We start from the raw sequence: 17905 nt of genomic DNA, 5'->3' as shown, positions 1-17905 counted from the left end.
AGTGGCGAGACGGAGGACACGTACATCGCGGACCTTGTTGTGGGCCTCGGCTGTGGTCAGCTCAAGACGGGCGCGCCGTGCCGTGGTGAGCGTACTGCGAAGATGAACCAGCTGCTCCGCATCGAGGAGGAGCTTGGGTCACACGCCAAGTTTGGCTTCCCAGCTTGGGCGTAGACGGGAGGATGCTTTTGGGGAATGGGCAGGGACGTTAAGTAAAAGAAAATGGGTTTGCAATTTTCGCGCTATGCTGTGTGTGTTTTTCAGACAAGATGGGTAATGTGTAATTTCTGTTATGTCTAGCGTGCGGAGGAGGTCTTCTGTGGGAGGGAGAGAAAGGCACGGACAACGGAATTAAAACGTAAAACGAAAGAATGGGTGGGGGGGAGTATTATGGGTGCGTGCCAGTGACGTAGCTGGAAGAAGCTGTTTAGGAATTTTTTTTGTTTTTGTTTTTTGTTTTTTGCTATTTGTTTTTATTGTGTTTTTTGTTTTAGTTGGGATTTTGAATGGTGCTTGTGCTTGACTTTTGGCTGAGGACTTTAATGGCCCTTTTGAGGGAGGGGGAGGCAGCCTGGACTGGGAGACTGGCTGACGTAGTTCCTTGGTTTTCTTCTAGGTGTTGTGCTTTCGTGTGCTGTTTAGCTGCTGCATAGTTTCTTTTTTGGTTGGTAGTGGTGTGTGGGCATTTGATTGTCTTCTTTGCGCTCTGCTCTCTGTCCGCTGCGTGGGTTTTTGGAGGTGGTGGAAACGTGCAGGGTTGTGCTTGATGTCGTCCCTGACGGAGCTCTTGCTTGCCCTTGGCAACGGGGACCCAGCCGTGCGGGTGCCTGCGGAGCGGCAGGTGACTGAAGCGAGACAGGCGGATCTTTCGGGATTTCTGTTTGCACTTCTTTCGGAGTTCAGTGATGAGTCGAAGCCGCCATTCGCGCGTCACATGGCAGGCACTTTGCTGAAGAACTCCATCGCCCCGAACCTGCGCGATCCGGCGGCGCGGCGGGCGTCGGAAAGGGAGTGGATAGGCCTTTATCCCGACGTTCGCGCGAGGGTGAAGCAGGGGGTGCTGGCGTTGCTTGGCTCCCCGGCGAAGGAGGTACGCAGTGTGGCGGCAAACATTATTGGAAACCTTTCACGCATTGAGCTGCCCGCGGGAGAGTGGAATGATCTTCTGAATATTCTTCTTTGCGCCGCGGAGTCGAACAATGTTCAACACCAGGAAGCTGCGCTCACCGCAGTGGGATATGTGTGTGAAGAGGGTCGCGAACATGACAATGTGGGAAGGGCGCTAGAGCCTTTCACTAACAGAATCCTTTCTGCCGTGCTTCACGGTATGCGTAGTAGTGTTGAGGACGTATGCTACTACGCCACCAATGCCCTGTGTAATTCAATGGAGTTTATCCATGACAACATGAAGCAGCAGGGGCAGCGTGATCAACTTCTTGACGCCCTCTGCACCACCGCTAAGACAAGCCAGGCCGCACGCACACGCGAAAAGGCGATGGAGTCCTTGGTGAAGGTTGCTGACATGTACTACTCCACGTTGCCTAACTACATTGAACGTCTGCACGCTATCACAACAAGTGCCATTTTTCAAGATGAAGAGCCTGTGGGTCTTCAGGCAATGCTTTTTTGGATTTCTATCTGTGAGACTGAGCAGGAGATGAAGGCGGATAGTGACGCAAGATGCCTCGACTATGCGCTGAAAGGGGCGTCGATGATCTCGGGTATTGCGCTTCAGGCGCTTCTGCAGCAAGAGGAACAACAAGAGGAGGGTGATTGGAATATTTCCATTGCCGGAGGTAAGTTGCTGCAGAGCCTCGCATTGTGCATTGGGGATCCCGTGATTTCTTTGGTTATGCCCTTCGTCTACGACAGAGTTGGAAGTGCAAATTGGCGGGAAAAGGAGGCCGCTGTGATGGCGTTTGGGTGCATCTTAAATGGACCCTCCGCGAACGCCATTCAGGACACTGTGGCACAGTCTTTGCCTGGACTCCTACAGTACTTTCGTGATAGCCACCCAATGGTCGCCGATACCGCAGGCTGGGCGCTGGCCGTTGTGTGCGAGCTTTTCAGTGACGCCTTCTTGGAGCAGCCGGGTTTCCTGCAGCAGCTCATGAACCTCATCACCCCAGTGATAAGTAGCGGGAGTGCGGCGGCGGTTCGGTCGTGCCACATTTTGCACAACCTTGCTCTCGCCTATGAGGAGGAGGAGTATCAAGCAACGAATGAGCTTTCAAAGTACTTTCCGGACCTTCTCAGCGTGCTACTGTTGGCTATTGACAACGGTGTCAATCAGAATGTTAAAAGTGTCGCACAGGAGGCACTTAATGTCTTGATTGACGCGGCTGCTGTGGATTGCTACCAGTGTTTGCACATCCTGGTACCTGAACTGCATAAGCGCATGCAAGTTATGGCCAATTTACAGCTGCAAGGCCAAGTCAACAACGCAGAAGCCATGACGATGCTTGGACTGCTATGTGGGTCGCTTGGTAGTGTGGCGAAGAAGGTGCAGACCAACTTTACGCAACACCTGCAGTCAAGTATGGAGATCATGTTGCAAATCTTGCAAAATCAGTCCGATACTGTGCTGGACGAAGCGCTTACAATGTTAGGGAGCTTTGCACACGCCGTAAAGCTGAAACTTGTTCCCTACTTAATTAACGTTGTCCCGTACGTTTTGAAGGCGCTGCAGTGCGTGGATGAACCGGATCTCGCAGTGGTCGCTGTAGGCGCGTTGGGTGACTTGTCGCTCAGTCTGCGAGAGGAGATGGCGCCTTACATTGACACATTCCTCAGGGCTATCCATCAACACCTGCAAAACCCAGAGGTGGATCGTGAGCTGAAGTGCACGTTTCTTAACTGCCTAGGCGACATTGCGCTGAATGTTGGAGGTCAACACTTTGCTCAGTATCTTGACGTCTTTATGCAGTGCGCAGAGGCCTTGTATAGGCAGAGCACTACCCTCAACATTGCCGAAGACCCAGACGACGAGGAGTACGTCATGACATTGTGGGAGAGCATAGCCGTCTTCTACACAAGCGTGTGCCAAAGTTTCAAGAGCGCCGAAGCGCAATTGGCGCCGTACCTGCAGGCGATTCTCGAATTCGCCCTTCATGCGTCGACGACGGCGATGTCGCTGGAGTATGTGGATGTGTCCGCCGCGGCGGTCTCGCTTATTGGCGACATGGCGTGCGTGTTAAAGGGCGTCTCGTCGCAGGAGCTGCGCCAGCAGGGGAAGAGCGCTCTGCTGACGGAGCCGGTGTGGGCGGTGGTGAAGCGGGCGGTCGAGATGGACAACGACCCGGAGGCGAAGGGGCAGATGCAGTGGGTGGCGAAGCAGTTGACCCTGTTGCAGACATCTTAAACGGGACAAGAGCAACAAGAAGGTAACAGAATAAAACAAGCCAGAAAGAAAAAAAACACACACACATACACAAAGAAAAACAGGAGAAGCGTCATGCGGTGACGTGACTAAACTAATTGAAGGAACAGCAAGAGGAGAAGCAGTCACAGCGAAAGAAGAAGAAGTGGGGGAAGACCGCCTGCATAGAGCAGGGCAAGGGGATGGGTGTCAGCGGCCTGCCCGCCACCCCTGTGCAGCCTTGCCGCCTTCTGCTGTTGATTTTGGCGAGGGCTTGCACTTCTGTGCGGAGCCGCACAACGGCAACAACAACAGTACGTGCTCTGCAATTAAGGATTATGTAAGACACCATAAGGTGACGCACACCGGCGGCGGGAGTTACACGCAGCATCAGACAATGAGGAAGAAAAAAAAAAGAGGAAGAATGAATAGTCAGATCACGGAGATGGGACGGGTGGCCATTAAAGAAGGCGTCTGCCGAGAGGAAAGGTGGAACAAATATGAATAGGGATTGCAGAAGCGTTTAAGGGATAGGTGTCAAGACGTCTGCTTGTGTCTGTGTCTGTGTATGGGAGGTGAATGAAAGGAGAGGGAAGGGGAAGAAGGGTTGAATGGTTTCTTAAAATGATCCTCAATTTTGTCGTCGATGCACCTTACCAGAACTCCATGATGCATGTGCGCTCACACAGAGGCGTGCATATATATACATATATGCATATACTCATTCATTGGTCCACACTGTCACTCCGCTACAGTTGCAGCTTATTCAATTTGCCCTACTCGTATAAATGAAAACATTTTCCTCGTCGTCTTGGCCTCAGTGGGAGTAGGCTATTCGTTATTTCTGCATCGCTTTTTTTTCCTACACGCATATGGATGTATGTATGTGTGTGTGTGTGTGTGTGTGATCTCTCTCTCTCTCTATCCCTTTCTCTTTGTCTCTGTCTTATTTATTTATTTATTTTTGCGCTGGTTCTTGCTCATTCTTCGCTCTCCCTATTTTGTTCTCCGGTTTTTCCCAAGACGAGGGGGACTGTCACGGAAGCCCGCACAACACGCGCAACGAGAGGGGTGACGCTGCTGGGGCAAATCGCTGTGCGCGTGGCTGAGTGAGTATCACCGGTAACCGAGCAGTGAGCAGGGGAGGTGGGGCGGCGGACACACCGGGTGAAGCGAAAACGAAAAAAAAAAACAGGAGCCACCGCAGCCTTTACACTCGGGCAGAGGCGTATTAATAATACCTTCACACCAGTAAGAGAAGGCTTAAATGGACGTCATTCCCCCTGAGTACGATAAGGAAACTAAAGAGCGGATCTACCGTCAGGAATGGCTTGAGTACTTTAACTTCATCGGGTGGGATGCGGCGATGCGGGACCACCCGGAGCAGTTTTACGCCATCTTCCCGAATAACTCCAGCAGCTCGCCATTCGCGGCGAACAGCGCGGCGGGGGCGTGTCCAGATGCCCTGCTGACGCACGACATGCCCGGCGCGCATGCCCCCCCGCCCTTCCTCGGCGCCCAGCAGCAACACCACCACAGCCACCGACGTGCCGTTGGCGGAGGGCACTACGTCGGCTCGGTGCTCGCCGCGCCGAGCGCCACTACGGCGGCGGCGGCGGCGAGGCTTTTTCTTGATAGTGAGAGCTCCAGCGACAGCGGTAGATCCTCCTCCTCGTCCTTCTCCTCCTACACGGGGGGGTCGTCGAATGCAAGCGTGTCGTCGCAGCGGCATCAGCAGCGACATCGTCGTGAGGGCGGCGAGGCGGATGGCGAGGGCGGGAAAAAGAAAAGCTCGACGCGTCGCCACCGTCGCAGCCGGAGCCGCAGCGGCAGCGACAATAGCCGGCGCCGAACGCACCGTCGCCACAACTCGCGTCGCCGCAGCCCTCGGCGCGATGAGGCAACGAGACGGAGACGCGAGGAAGACCCCAGTGGGCGTCGAAAACGTGAACGGGAGGATGACAGGGAGGCAAGGCGGCACGAGCGACGGTCGCGCGGTAGTTACCACCCAGCGGAGGGGGAGGAGAATCGCCGCCGCCGCCGCCGCCATGAGGAGCAGAGCCAACACAGGTCACGCTCGGATAGGGAGAAGGAGCGGGACGGAAAGGCTGAGCGGGGGTACGGCAGGGAGAGAACGGCGACCGCCAACGCGGGTAGCGGCTCCAGCGACGCATACAGAGGGAGATATGTTCTGAAGGAGGAACGCGAGAAACGGCGTGTGAAGAGCGGCGGAGTTGGTGCCAGCGGCCAAGGGCCCACCGAACGGTACGAGGATCGCAGGGAGGACGCCCGCCAACGTCGGCAGCGGGACACGGATGACCGGCGCAAGCGTTAAAACTACAACAAAAAAAACAAACAAACAAACAAAGGTGCGGCATGGAAGTGGAACAGAGAGGGAAAAACACGACGTAGAAAAGAAGGGTGAAAAGCATTTGCCAAAACAAAAGAAGTCGCAGGTAGGGACGTCTCCTACGGAGAGGATCGTCCGAGACGAAGGGAGAACAACGGGGCATTTGCTTGCGCCCGGGATCCGTGTATGTTTGCTGCTCTTGTTGTTATGAGGTGGAGTGGGAAGGAGGATGAGCGAGATGAGCATTCAGATAGAAAAGGGATTCAAGATCGTTCTCACACAAAGCACTTTTTCTGCCTTTTTTAAAAACTTATTTTCCACTTTCTTCTTCTTATGGCATCGGTTTTCTTGCGGTCGTTGCGCCCTAAATTTCTTCCCCGCTTTGTTCTGTTCTTTCTTTCTCTTTCTCCCTCTCCCACTCAAGCCTCTACCGCCTCTGACGAGTTGTTCCTCCTCCCCACCATTTTTTTCCCCCACCTTTTTTTTTTGTGTTGTTGGCAGAGTTTTGTGCGGAGGCCCTGAGAGGTGCGAAGAGGCTCATCGGTGAGGAAACGGCTGACGGCGAGGAAAGATGGAAGGAATGAAGAAGGAAAAGAAAAAAAAAGAAGCAGCTTTAACGTGAACTGACACAAATATCCGGATTTGCGCAGAGTAAGAGCGAGGCTGAAGGAAAAAGAGGAAATGAACCTTCTGAGAGAGGTGTGTGGGCCCGAGGACACTGCGGGGGATAATGAGGAGAGTGTCGTTGATTTTGAGCCCTGACTCTGGCACTCTTCTTTTCTTATTGCTTATTGTGCGTCGTTTTCCCCCTTCCATGCGTCTTGCCCTACGTGGAGTAGACATAGATATTGCGGATTGTGGTGCCGGGCTGCAGAGGGAGGAGAAGGGGAGGCACCCGGCAACGCATACGACGCACGCACGCACCTCTGCCTACACGCAGACCCATTTATGGTGTCAAGAGGAAATGCGGCCACAAGAGTGCGACAGAGGCCTGGCACCGGAAACCGCCGCGGCGGGGAGGGCAAAACTCTTGGACAGCATCAACCGCTGAGTCGACGCTCAGCCACGCCTCTCACGTCTTCTAACGCGCTGTTCTCAATGGGGCCGTACACATACATCGTGCGGCAGCCAGCAAGGATGGAGTTGACAGGGGAGAGCAGGTGCAGGGCCGTCGGCGACGGCGAAGGGCAACGTCATTTGGGCTCGAAACGCCGCAGCGCGGATGGGCAAAGACAGACACAGGAGAGGGATCAGGATGAGGAGGCACCGCTGTGGATATCGCCTGTTGTCGCGCCCCGGCAAGGCGAGGCAACAGGACTTGTCGGGGGGTGTGAGACGCCGGACACGTTTGCCTTCTCTCCGCCGCCCCCCTCGCCGTGGCCGCTTGGCGCCAATGAAGGCAAACGTTGCGACAACGGCACTACAACGCAGGAACAGGAACGGGCTTCCACACCGTTGAATACGCCGCCGCAGCGTGAGTCGAACGTTGCGGCAGCCTCAGCTACACTTTTAAGTGAGCTGCTGCGTCGAGTGCAAAAGCGTCGCGAGGCGGGAGTTCATTCGTCCTCTCCTGCCGCCCAACACAAAGCGGCGGAAGCAGCGAGAGAAGCGTGGACGTCACCCCAGCCGCAGAGGCGACAAAAAGAAGAAAGCCATCATCGGCTTCATCAGAGGGAGAAGCAGCGGCGAATGCAGCGTGGTTGCTCTTTGGCGTCGCGACTGTACGGCGATATTGAAGAGCAGCGTAGCAGCCCCGACCGACGAGCCGCCCGACATCGTCGGAACGAGGCGCTGCGGTTTATCGGAATTGACGCTGGACGCGAGGAGGGCATCTTCACCGACAGCAACGTCACTTCCTCGGCAACTCCCCCCACTGTCCACTGCGCCAGCCTCGACACGTTGGAGTGGGGCAACCAACTCTGGAGCGGCATCAAGGAAGACGAGGAGCGCTTCTGTCGCTGGGTCGCGCAGCGAGGGTTGTTCCAGCGCGAGAACGCCGTTGCGCTTCGCGTCTTCACAGAATACCTGAAGAAGAAGGCAGATCGCTTGGAGCGCGACTGCGATGCGCTTTTTTGGTCCTCGCGCCAGCGTCCAACCCCAAATCCGCAGCAAGAGGAGGAGCGGCTTCATCGCCACGGCCGTTCCCCGCGAGGACCAGCGACGTCGACGGGGCAACTACGCAGTGCAACCCTCGGCGTCGAGGGGGCGCCCGGTGCTCACGCGTACAGCATCGAAACAGAGGCAGCTGCGGGAAGAGGGCTCCGGGCCGCAGCTGCAGCAGGCCAAACTCCGACGCCGGGAACGGCGCGTCGGGAAGCTTGCCGGGCCGAAGACGGGGAGTTATGCCGTGAGAGGCCCATACCACCGACCTCGCGATGCCGTGGCGGCGCCGAGAAAAGCACCCCGCTCGCCGCTTCACTGAGGCGCCGTCGACGGCCCGCGAAGATGTTGCACAATTGTAGCACCCCTTGCGACGCATCTTTTTTCTACACGGGGCACTCACTCGCCGCGGCGGAGGAGGAGGAAACATGGAGCAGGGGCGATGCCGAACGCTCGTCTTCCCTCGCAGCGTCTTTGCATTCGTCGCCTCGAGAGCAAACCACAACTCGACCGGAGCGTCACCGCCAGACAGACCGAAGCACCTCGCCCCCACCGCCACAGCAGCAACGGCGCCAGGATAGGAATGTGAAGCATGGCGTTGCAGAAAAAGAAGAAAGTGCCCCTGCGATTGTAGAACAAGGGTTGGGCACCTTAAGCGTAAATGAGGCCACCTCAACTGCTGCTCCCGCTGCTTACTGCACCTCACGCCTTCCGGCTGAATCACACGTTTCTGCTTTTGTGCCCAGAAATACCTTTTTTCCTCCCAGTGTTGCTGGAATAGAGGATGTGTCGACTGTGATTCGCCTGCGCAATTACTGCGGTCAGCTGGATGAGGAGTTTATGCGGCTCCTTCGTGAGGGAGAGGCGCAAGGCCACTGCTGCGACGCTGCGAGTGACACGCCTGCGACCGCTGCAGGGGCAACGAAGCGAAAACCTGCGCACCCAGTCTCCCGCATGGGAGCCACGACAGCAGGGGCCATGGATCGTAGCAGTCACCGCCCCGCTCTTTTCTCTCCGCCCCCACCTCCAAATTCCTTGCCAACTGCCTCGGCCCTCCTTGCCTGGCCACAGCATGCGCCAGAGACTGCTGGCGATGACAACGGCCTAACACAGTTTAATGTTTCCTCCGTCTCCTACCCTTCCTATGGTGGGCGCAGCTCCCTTCGCACAACACACCACGGTGAACCACGGAATGAGTGTGGCTCTGAGCAGGCGGTGGACTACAAAGCACCTCCAATATCGCGGAGAAATGTCTGTGAGGGAGCACCTACGCCCCCGGTGTCTTTGATACTCTCTGCTTCGAGTCTAGAGGATGAGCGCCACGGTGGTGGTGTCCAGGGCGGCATGTCACCACCGGTTTCATTTGTAGCTTCGCGTCACATCAGCCCCATGCCGCATGAGCTGCGCACGGTAACGCCGTCTGGTGACCTCAAGGAAATGGAGCACGTGCGGTCACTCGTTGCCTCCCGGGTGCCGAGCGTCAATCAGTCCATGCAGCATGACACTTCACTACGTTCCGGGGCAAACCTTCCCTGTGAGGCGAGAAAGTTGAGGCCGCGTGATGCAAACACTTCGTATGCCGCCTCGGAATGCACCCATGATGCAGCCGTTCAGAGGTCTCCGCCGATGTCTAGGGGAAATGTGCTGGAACCAGTGCCAACAGCGAGCCCGGGAGCGAAGTGCCAGCATCTTGTTGAACCCGTTGCTGCACCAGGGCAAATAGGTGGGAGACTCACCGCAACACCAATCCTTGACAAGAACGTGACGCCTGCGGAAGATATTGGAGGCAGTGTCGACTCACACGAGGCGGCGGCGTTCTCACCGAATGCACATGGAACGACAGCGCCTCTAGACAGCTCAAGTAGAAACCGAACTGGAGAAGTGCCCCAATTAGTTACCCACAAGTCATTCTCTTTACGTGCTGAGGGAGACAGTGAGGCCACCTCAGTAAACTCGCTTCACACCAGAAGAAAGAGAACGGGGTGCAGGCAGAAAAATAGAGGACCTGGAAATGTGGCATGGAGCGGCAGCAGCAGCAGCGGTAGTAGTAGCAGTGGTAGTAGTGGCGAAACTGTTTGTGGTGTTGACATGAAGAAGCAAGGGCTGCTTCCCCAGACCCCAAACGGGCGAGACCGCTTTGGTCTTCTTATGAGCGGTTCCGCCTTGGCCGCGGCAACGCCAGTAGCTCAATCTAGCTCTTCGTTGGAGTTAAATGGCCGAGTCGACAGTCATATTGCCAAGACGCGAGATAAAATCGACGGCCCGACAAGTCTTGTCGTGAGGGAAGGTGGAGGCTTTTCGGTGGTGCACGTCGCCGGGAGCAACCAGAGCACCCCACATAAAAGCCCGAATCCGTTTTTTGTGGGTGTGATGAACCCTGGGGGAGGCAATGTCAATGGTCGCAAAGTGGCGGAGCGTCTTGACGGAGGAACGGGTGCCCCGCGTTCCCGTCGGTTTGGCGTTTCCAAAGAGACTCACTAAGAGCCTCCCCCAAGCAAAAGAAAAATGTGCGTGTGGGGATTACCATTTTGAAGCGTGTCACACGCGTTGCGATCACTGTCTCCTACCGGTTCGCTGGCTTCTGTGAAGACAGAGGGTGCGGGTGGCTTTCTGTAGTTGTGTTTTCTTTGAGTTGTCTACTTGAAGGCTGGCATGTGTAGGTTGGGTACGTGGTTTGCTCTGCGAGCGGCGGCGAGAGGGCACACATGCGGAGAAAGCAACCTGCTCTTTTGTTGTTCTTGTTTGTGTTGTCGTTGTGTGCACGGGCGCAGGCACGGTCTCGCCGTATTCCTCGCCTGTGGAGTAGACGGATGTAAGATCCCCGCTATTGTGTGTTTTTCCTCCCTTTCTTGCCCTTCCCATCGCTCCTTGTGCCACTTGTGGCTGCCCGCGAAGCCGGTCCGCATTCCACCTTCTGCGCACCGCCACGGCCGGCAAACAATATATATATATATATATATATATAAATATGAACGAAAATTGATCTGCCTCAGTTCCCGTTCCTCACTTCCCCTCCCCGCCTTTTATTTTCTTTTGCTGCTTTTTTATTGCCCATTTTTGTAGCGGGCCGGCGGCCGTGGTCACGCACACGCACATAATTATATATATATATATATATCCACAAATAGTTATTGGTCCTACCCGTAGTGTGGAAGGATCAGAAAAAGAAAAGGTTGCTTGGGGGGAGCGGCTCTCATACCCACTTCTTCCTCCGCTTCTCAACCAGTGGGCTCGGCATTATTTCACGAGCACAGACACAACGAGACAAAAAAAAAGAGAGTGACGCATTGAGGAAAAGGAATTAAAAGAAAAGAAAGCAAAACAAACAAGAAACAGAGGTTTAATGGGCAACTGTTGTGCATCAAGTAAAGTCTCAGTGGCAAAGAGTACGGCCGCGCGCCAGGAAAGGGGCGAGGCAGCGAATTACCAAAAGAACTCATTTGAGTTGCACCCTGAAAGGCCCGAGCAACCCCCAACTGAGTCACGGCGTAATCTCTCCCAAGGTCCAGGCGAAACCCCTGAAGGGCAAGAACGAAAATGGGTCTTAATCCCGCTTCCAGAAGACAACACGTTTGACAACATTGGGGTCGGTAGGGCAAGAAAGGAGGAAGAAACCCCCACCTCCGCTGCAGCGCTTGAGAAGAGTGCTCAGAATCCGAAAAAAAACGACAACCCTGATGAGCTGGAGAGAGCGCAAGTCTACGATAGCCTCGAAGCAGGGGGGGTCGCAGAGTTGACACATCCCTTGGCTGCGGGGATCGCGCCCGGTCCAGCTCAGCCGAGAGAAACTGGCGTTCCTGCCAAGGTGGTCTCACTGGCATTGAACGACGCACGTGAGTTGAGCACTGGCAGTGTCTGGAGCGCCCCCGAGGTGGAGCGGCACGAGGAGGGATCGGAGATGGAAACGGTAGCCGGGCCCACCTCCACCGCCATTGCCATTGCCGCCGCGCCGGCCCTGCCGCCTCCGGTGCGATTGGGCTTCAGTGACAGTGACAGTGAGCCTGAGAGGAGTAAGTCCAAGGCGGAGGCGGAGGCGGGGAACACGCGGAGCGAGCCTGACGTGCTGGTTGCGAGTGTCATGGTGTTGCCCGCTGTTGTATCCGAGGCGCTGAGGGCCACAGAGGAGGAGCCGCCACGCCTCTTGAACGATGAACAGCAAAACCAAAAACCGGACCGCGGGGAGGCAAAGGGTGAAAGTAACGCAGCTGTCAGAATAAACGAAAAGAAAGCAAGGGACCCCGCCGATGGTGTGGAAGAAGCTGAAGCGTCAGAAACGGTGCACCCTAGTCTCCCCTCTAATAATATGATCCACGACAATGAAAGCAGTGTTGGTAGCGATGGTGGTGGTGGTAGTAGTGGCGGTGGTGGCAATTTACTCGCGCATATTATCCGACAGAGTGCGGAAAAGGAACAACATGAATATGCAGCAAAAGATGTCAGGGAGGACGGTGAGCAGGGCGCGTTGAAGGCGCATGAAAACGTTGTGGAGTTCAATCTGGAATTTACTGACGAAGACGGTGAAGATGCCGGGGAACAGCACCTCTCGAGTGGGGGCTTGGCGGTCATCAGGAACGTCGCCTCGGGTGCGGGGGCACACAAGGAGCACCCTGATAAGGTGCTTAACTTGAGCGACGGCGATGACTCTGTGGACAGGGCGGGTGGAGGAAGCAAGCAGGAAACCGGTGAGAGCAGTGTGTCGAAGGCGAAGAGGAACTCTGTGGGGTGCGTCGACAGCGGTAGCAGTGATGATGCGGGTGAACAGGAACGCTTGGTGGCGATTTTGTCTCGCGTGCAGCCGAAGCAGGAGGATGGGGAAAAGGAACTAGAAGAAAAAAATGCGTCGATGGTGCCCCTCCACGGCGGCCTCGTTGAGGCAACAAAGTTCGAGCAGCTTGTGGCACTGAAGACGACTTCCTCGCAGTGGGCGCAGCAGCCTGTGGTTGTTGCCGCCAACGACTCTCTCCCACCTGGGCGCCCCCGCAACACCGCGATCATCTCTCCGCTCCCTGTGACTCCCCAGAGCAAGGGCAGCATTGACGACTAGCATGACAGCCGACTTTTCTAGTGGCTACAGTGTGAAACAAAAAAAAAGGCCGTAAAAAAACCTAGAGAATGAAGATGGAATCCACATTTCAGGAAAACGAAATGATGCGTCGCAACCAATTTTTTGCAGCCAAAGTGGGTCATATAAATTATTTTATATAATTATTTTTATCTCCATACCGTTGCGTGTGCCTGCGAGAGGCATCCAGGTTTAACTGTCATTCCCCGCAGCGTGTCAAATCACGAAAGGACAGACCGTCAAAAGATGCACCTATGCACATATATATATGAGGGGTAGGTGGGAAGAAGGAGGAGGGGGAATAGACGTCGTTGGTATTGTGGTCGTCGTAACAAATACAAGCTTATCCTTGCCTATTGTTACACCTTGATGGCTTCTTTCAAAAGCAAACGTGGAGAAGGAAGGACGCACACACACGCACATAAAGAGAGAAAGAGACAGAGAGAGACACAACTGAAAGTTAAAAAAAAACGTGAGTATTTTGTATTTTTGCAACGTGAAGAAAAAGTCCACGGATGTGGGGAAAAAGTCCACGGATGTGGGGAAAGGACAAGTGGGGAGGGGTGATGTCTGGCGTGAGTGTGTCTCCACTCGCTCCTCCTTGTTTCCCCCTCGTAACCACACATTTGACACACACGCATATATTTGTATTTGTTTGTTTGTTTATACCGTTCCCTGTGTAAGTGTGCAAAAATGTACACATTAATGCCCGTGGCTCTCCGCACGGCCGTCGGCATTTGGGTCATTTGCTTTTGAGCTGCTTTTTTTTTCCTTGTTTTTTTTGTTTTGTTTCTTTTTATCTTTCTTGCCCGCCATCTATCACCCTGCGGTGGGCCTACTCCCCCTGCTTTGCATAGACGTGGCCAGCAAGCGCACCACCGACACTCCCTAGCGAGAGGCGGTGAAAATGTGAGGAAAGTGAAAAATTGTGGCACATGTGTGTTTGCTGGACGCGTTCAGGGGAAGAGGGCAAAAGACTGTTGTTTCATCTGTATTTAATTCATTCTTATTGTTGCTCTTTTTTTTTCTCGTTTGCCTATATGGAGCACGGAGGTTGCTGTTCGTGTGTGTGTACCCGATATCCCGCTGCCGGTGTGCCTTGACTTATTGTTCTGCTTCGCGGTGGGCTGTGCTCCCGCCCACCCCTCGTGACCACTCTTCCTCTATCCCCCTCCTCTGCTCTTTCTGTGTTGTCGCATGGATGCGGGTGTCTAAAGCCTTCCTGCAGCTGACCGGCGACGCGCGGCTCTCTGCACAGCGGGCGTTGCGGGGGTTAGGAAGTGAAGCGGGAGGCGCCTGGTCGGCCGCACGCGCAACGGACGGAAGGAGCATTTGCCGGCGCGGGCTCTGAGACGATGGAGGGGCCCTGGAACGCAGACCGCACCCCTGACCCCGACACGCGCGGTGGTGGCGGCAGCGGGGGCACCAAATGCAAAGAAGTCATTGCTGCCGAGGCACTCTCCCCGTCCCCTTCAGGACCCTTTTCTGCCACGGCGTTTAACCGGATTTGCGGCAGAGTGCAGAACTCATTCTCTAGTGGCAAGTCGTTCCAGCTGCCTCGGTGGTGGGATACGGGCCGGTCGCGTTTTTTGAAGGTGAAACGTGATGGCGCAACCTACGCCGTTCTGTCGGGCAAAACGCCGTATGATGTGGGGTACTGTTTTCGCGTGCGTAGGGATGAGGGGCAGAGGAAGGCCTTCTTCACGCCGGTGCTGGCGTCTCCCGCCTACGTCTCTGGGCAAGCGGAGATGGAAACACTGCCTGATATTGTGTCACTTGAGCGCACGGCCCTCCGCACGGCGGTGAAAAACATTTTTGCTGAAGCCAAACACACTGTCACATCCGAGGAGCTTGACAAGTTAGTTGAGGAACACGCGGAAGAGGGACTGGGGTACCTGACTACTTTGCGCGCGCTGCATCCATCCGTACCGCTAGCGTCCACACCGCAGCCGTCAAAGCAGCCACCGCCGATCGAGAGCGACCCGGCAGCGGCACTTGCCCGAAATGAAGTGAATTCGGAGGATACCTTTCGTCCAGTGGGACATCCATGCCCGGAGTGCCGTGAGACCATGAAAGAGGGCTCTTTTCAAGAGAACGAGGGCATCATGCGTGGCACGCCTCAAGCCTCTTGCCCATTACAAACACCGCAACAACAACAGCAGCAGCGGCGAAGACAGCTTGAGGATGTGAGCCAAGGTCCGAAGGAGAGTACAGACTCGAATGGCTTGTGCGGGATCACCGAATGTATGCATGGCCTGTTGCAGGAAGTCAAACACCTTCGACAGGAGTTTCAAACTGCCCTGATGGAGAAGGACTACATCTTGAACAATAACCGTTACCTTCAGGAAGGAATGGAAACCCTTCTGAGGGAGCGTGTCGACGTTAGTGAGTGTGTGGAGCGACTACGGGAGGAGGTAGCGCAACTTCGTGAACGCCAGGTTGCTGTCGAGGAAGCGTTTTGCGAGGAACTTTCCCGTTCGCGGAGGGAAATGCCGGCAGAGCCTGCGGCGGGAGCTGGCGCACAGCCTGTGGCTCTTGAAGAGGTGAGAGAGTCTCTGAATGCGCAGCGTGAGTCTCGTCGGCATGTGATGCAGGTGCTGGAGAAGCAGCAAGACTTAAGTCGGCAGATGGGCAACTTTGCAGAGGCTCTCTGGGCCTCGCAAGAGCACACAGAGAAGCTGTTGTCCACGCTGGAGCGGCGCGATCGCCAGCTTGTGGCTATGCTTGCGGAGGCTACCGGGCTCCGCCAGGAACGACGGCGGCTGCGGGAGAATACGAGTTCTCTGGACGGCGATGGGGGGGCAGGAAACCAAGGAAAAACTGCGGGAAGTGAAGTGAGCTCGCAGGACTCGTCGCAGTCTGAGAGTGCGCATAAGGCGGCGGCTCCCCACGGCGCTATTCCCGTGAAGGTCGACCAGGCTGCCACTGGGAACAGCAATAACAATACCGCGGGCGACGCGGCGGCTGCGCGGAAGTCTTTTGTTCACCGCCACCGCCAAAGCCCCAACCTGAGGGCTATTCATCCTGTTGAGTGGCGGCACTCGCGGTGTCCCCCCGCGTCTGGCGACTCGCCAGGCGGCGCAGAGTCTCCTCCCCGTCTGGCCTCTGCGAGGGGTCTGGCAGGCCTGCCGTCGCAGCCGCGTACTCGCACCACGCTGCACACTTCGCGTCCCCGCTCGCCATACACCGCGCTGGGTTATACAAATGAGACGTTTTTCCACAAGCACACACCAGACCGTGGGGTGGGTCTCACGATTCTGCCTTGCAAGAGGCGCCAGAGTTCGACAGGGCGGGGATCGCGGCAGCGGCCGTCGCTGAAGGGCAGAACCGAACAGTTGGAACTGCATCTTCTTTCGCAACCCCCCATCTGAGTAGTTTCTGGAGGGGCTTGGATTTGCGGTGACCTTGCTTCTTGTCGTTCCTTTCTCCTTGCTTGCATGAAATCGCAACACCGCCGAAGGAGTTGCTCAGCGTTGTTTGCTGCTGCTTTCTTCGCTCCCTCCCAGAGAGGGGTATCGTTCTTATTTATTTACTTTTATTATTGTCTTTTTCTTCTTCTTCGCGTGTGTGTGCGTTGCGCCCATCACGTGGTCGTCTTTCTTGTCTCCTCTTATTTTGCATGTGTGTATGTGTTTTCTATGTCTGCTGGGCGATGCCAATTCCGCACACGTGTCTTCCTTCGCAGTGGGTTGACTCTGCCGCCGCCGCTGCACGCAATTGCCTGACTCTCTTGCTCTGCGCCTGTTGTTGTTCTTCTATTACTTTGGCATTCCCCACACGCGTCCGTCGGCAGTAGGGGCGACGCAGCGGGCAAACCGGAAGAAAAAAGACGTCTCGGATGGCCGGCGGCTCCGCCGAAGAGGCCGCCGCGTTGATGAAGAGTGCCGAGAAGCACTCGCAAAAGAAACTCTTCAGACGGCCCGACTGGGACACGGCGGCAAATGAGTACGAGAAGGCCGCGAGGATATACACCTTCCTGGAAGACACGACCCGGGCGAGCGACGCCTGGCGCAAGGCGTCTGAGACGCACCAAAAGGCCGAAAACAAATACTTTGCGGCACTCGCGATGGAGAATCTTGCCATATTCCTGGCGGAGCAGGCCCGGAAGGGCATTGCGGGCCGTGCGTCTCTCCTTAACACTGCCGTTGAGGTCTACTGTGAGGCGTCTAAACTCTACGCGCTCAACGACATGTTTGACAGGCAGGCAGACACATTGAAGAAGGCGGCTGAGGTCATCGACCCGACAACGGCTCTTGCGGCTGCCCCCTCGGAGGAGGTGGACGGGGCGAAACTGCAGCAGGAACGGCAGCAACGAGTGCAGCAAGTGGCTGGTTTTTTCCGTGAGGGGGTGGATGTGCTGGAGGAGCACATTGAGGATAAGCCGGTTCTTGCGACGCAGCTGCCCGAGCTGTACCGCAGCTGGATGTTGACGCACCTCCACAACGGCGACGTGAAGGGCGCAGTGGAGGTGTTGGAGCAGGAGCTTGGCATCCGCACCGATCCCCGCAAGAAGGGCATATTTGAGCGACTGGGCCAGCCACACAGATCCGCAAAGGTTGGGTTAGAAATTATCGTGTTGTGCCTTTCCTGCGGAGACGAGGTGTGGGCGGCGCAGGAGATGAATAAACTGCGGAGTGTTGCCGGTTTTCTCACTTCAAAGGAGGAGGCAACCGCAAACGCGCTCCTCGCCTCCTTTGAGGACCGCGATGAGGAGCAGCTGCAGGCCGCGGTAAAGGATCAGACGTTGCAGTTCATCACCATTGACATCTCAAGGACTGCAAGGAAACTAAAGCTTCGATTTAGTGCCCCGCAAAGAACTGAAGTGGCTGCTGCTGCGGCAGCGTCTTCGCCGCAACAGTCACTCGGTGAACTGCAGCCGGAACCGCAACAGCTGGAGGCTGAGATCGACCCAGAGGAGGATATACGTTAACTGGGACCGGGAGCTGAGCTGGGCTGGGTTGGGTCTTGACGAGGTGTGCGTGGTATGTGCCGTGGGCGTTCTCTCTCTCTGTCTCTGTTGTGTGCGTGCGTGTCT

General features: G+C 55.8%; 6 protein-coding genes across 6 annotated transcripts, besides 10 other annotated features; all 6 read left to right on the top strand.

Annotated features, from left to right (window-relative positions):
- Nucleotides 1–436: 436 nt before the first annotated feature.
- Nucleotides 437–492: a microsatellite.
- Nucleotides 493–766: 274 nt separating this feature from the next.
- Tco025E_06063 (putative importin beta-1 subunit) lies at nt 767–3361 on the top strand (the record flags this gene model as incomplete). The annotated part of the gene is made up of 1 exon (XM_029372952.1): nt 767–3361. One exon carries the CDS (start codon nt 767–769, stop codon nt 3359–3361), a length of 2595 nt encoding a protein of 864 aa, XP_029226920.1.
- Nucleotides 3362–4229: 868 nt separating this feature from the next.
- Nucleotides 4230–4235: a microsatellite.
- Nucleotides 4236–4266: 31 nt separating this feature from the next.
- Nucleotides 4267–4305: a sequence feature (GA-rich).
- A 320-nt stretch (nt 4306–4625) lies between these two features.
- Tco025E_06062 (splicing factor PTSR1 interacting protein) lies at nt 4626–5693 on the top strand (the record flags this gene model as incomplete). Its single annotated transcript, XM_029372951.1, has 1 exon — nt 4626–5693. One exon carries the CDS (start codon nt 4626–4628, stop codon nt 5691–5693), a length of 1068 nt encoding a protein of 355 aa, XP_029226919.1.
- Nucleotides 5694–5697: 4 nt separating this feature from the next.
- Nucleotides 5698–5726: a microsatellite.
- A 548-nt stretch (nt 5727–6274) lies between these two features.
- Nucleotides 6275–6315: a microsatellite.
- Nucleotides 6316–6656: 341 nt separating this feature from the next.
- Tco025E_06061 (uncharacterized protein) lies at nt 6657–10289 on the top strand (the record flags this gene model as incomplete). Its single annotated transcript, XM_029372950.1, has 1 exon — nt 6657–10289. The coding sequence occupies one exon, from the start codon at nt 6657–6659 to the stop codon at nt 10287–10289; it is 3633 nt and encodes a 1210-aa protein (XP_029226918.1).
- A 459-nt stretch (nt 10290–10748) lies between these two features.
- Nucleotides 10749–10778: a microsatellite.
- Nucleotides 10779–10907: 129 nt separating this feature from the next.
- Nucleotides 10908–10926: a microsatellite.
- Nucleotides 10927–11100: 174 nt separating this feature from the next.
- Nucleotides 11101–11145: a microsatellite.
- Nucleotides 11146–11151: 6 nt separating this feature from the next.
- Nucleotides 11152–12852, top strand: Tco025E_06060 (uncharacterized protein; the record flags this gene model as incomplete). Its single annotated transcript, XM_029372949.1, has 1 exon — nt 11152–12852. The coding sequence occupies one exon, from the start codon at nt 11152–11154 to the stop codon at nt 12850–12852; it is 1701 nt and encodes a 566-aa protein (XP_029226917.1).
- Nucleotides 12853–13295: 443 nt separating this feature from the next.
- Nucleotides 13296–13318: a microsatellite.
- Nucleotides 13319–13631: 313 nt separating this feature from the next.
- Nucleotides 13632–13677: a sequence feature (A-rich).
- Nucleotides 13678–14225: 548 nt separating this feature from the next.
- On the top strand, nt 14226–16241 carry Tco025E_06059 (uncharacterized protein; the record flags this gene model as incomplete). Its single annotated transcript, XM_029372948.1, has 1 exon — nt 14226–16241. The coding sequence occupies one exon, from the start codon at nt 14226–14228 to the stop codon at nt 16239–16241; it is 2016 nt and encodes a 671-aa protein (XP_029226916.1).
- Nucleotides 16242–16708: 467 nt separating this feature from the next.
- Tco025E_06058 (putative Gamma-soluble NSF attachment protein (SNAP-gamma) (N-ethylmaleimide-sensitive factor attachment protein, gamma)) lies at nt 16709–17800 on the top strand (the record flags this gene model as incomplete). Its single annotated transcript, XM_029372947.1, has 1 exon — nt 16709–17800. One exon carries the CDS (start codon nt 16709–16711, stop codon nt 17798–17800), a length of 1092 nt encoding a protein of 363 aa, XP_029226915.1.
- Nucleotides 17801–17905: the final 105 nt, after the last annotated feature.

This window comes from Trypanosoma conorhini, assembly GCF_003719485.1.
Source record: "Trypanosoma conorhini strain 025E chromosome Unknown Tco_14.4_contig_00387, whole genome shotgun sequence".
Taxonomy (NCBI): domain Eukaryota; phylum Euglenozoa; class Kinetoplastea; order Trypanosomatida; family Trypanosomatidae; genus Trypanosoma; species Trypanosoma conorhini.
This window is presented reverse-complemented; position numbering and strand designations above follow the sequence as displayed.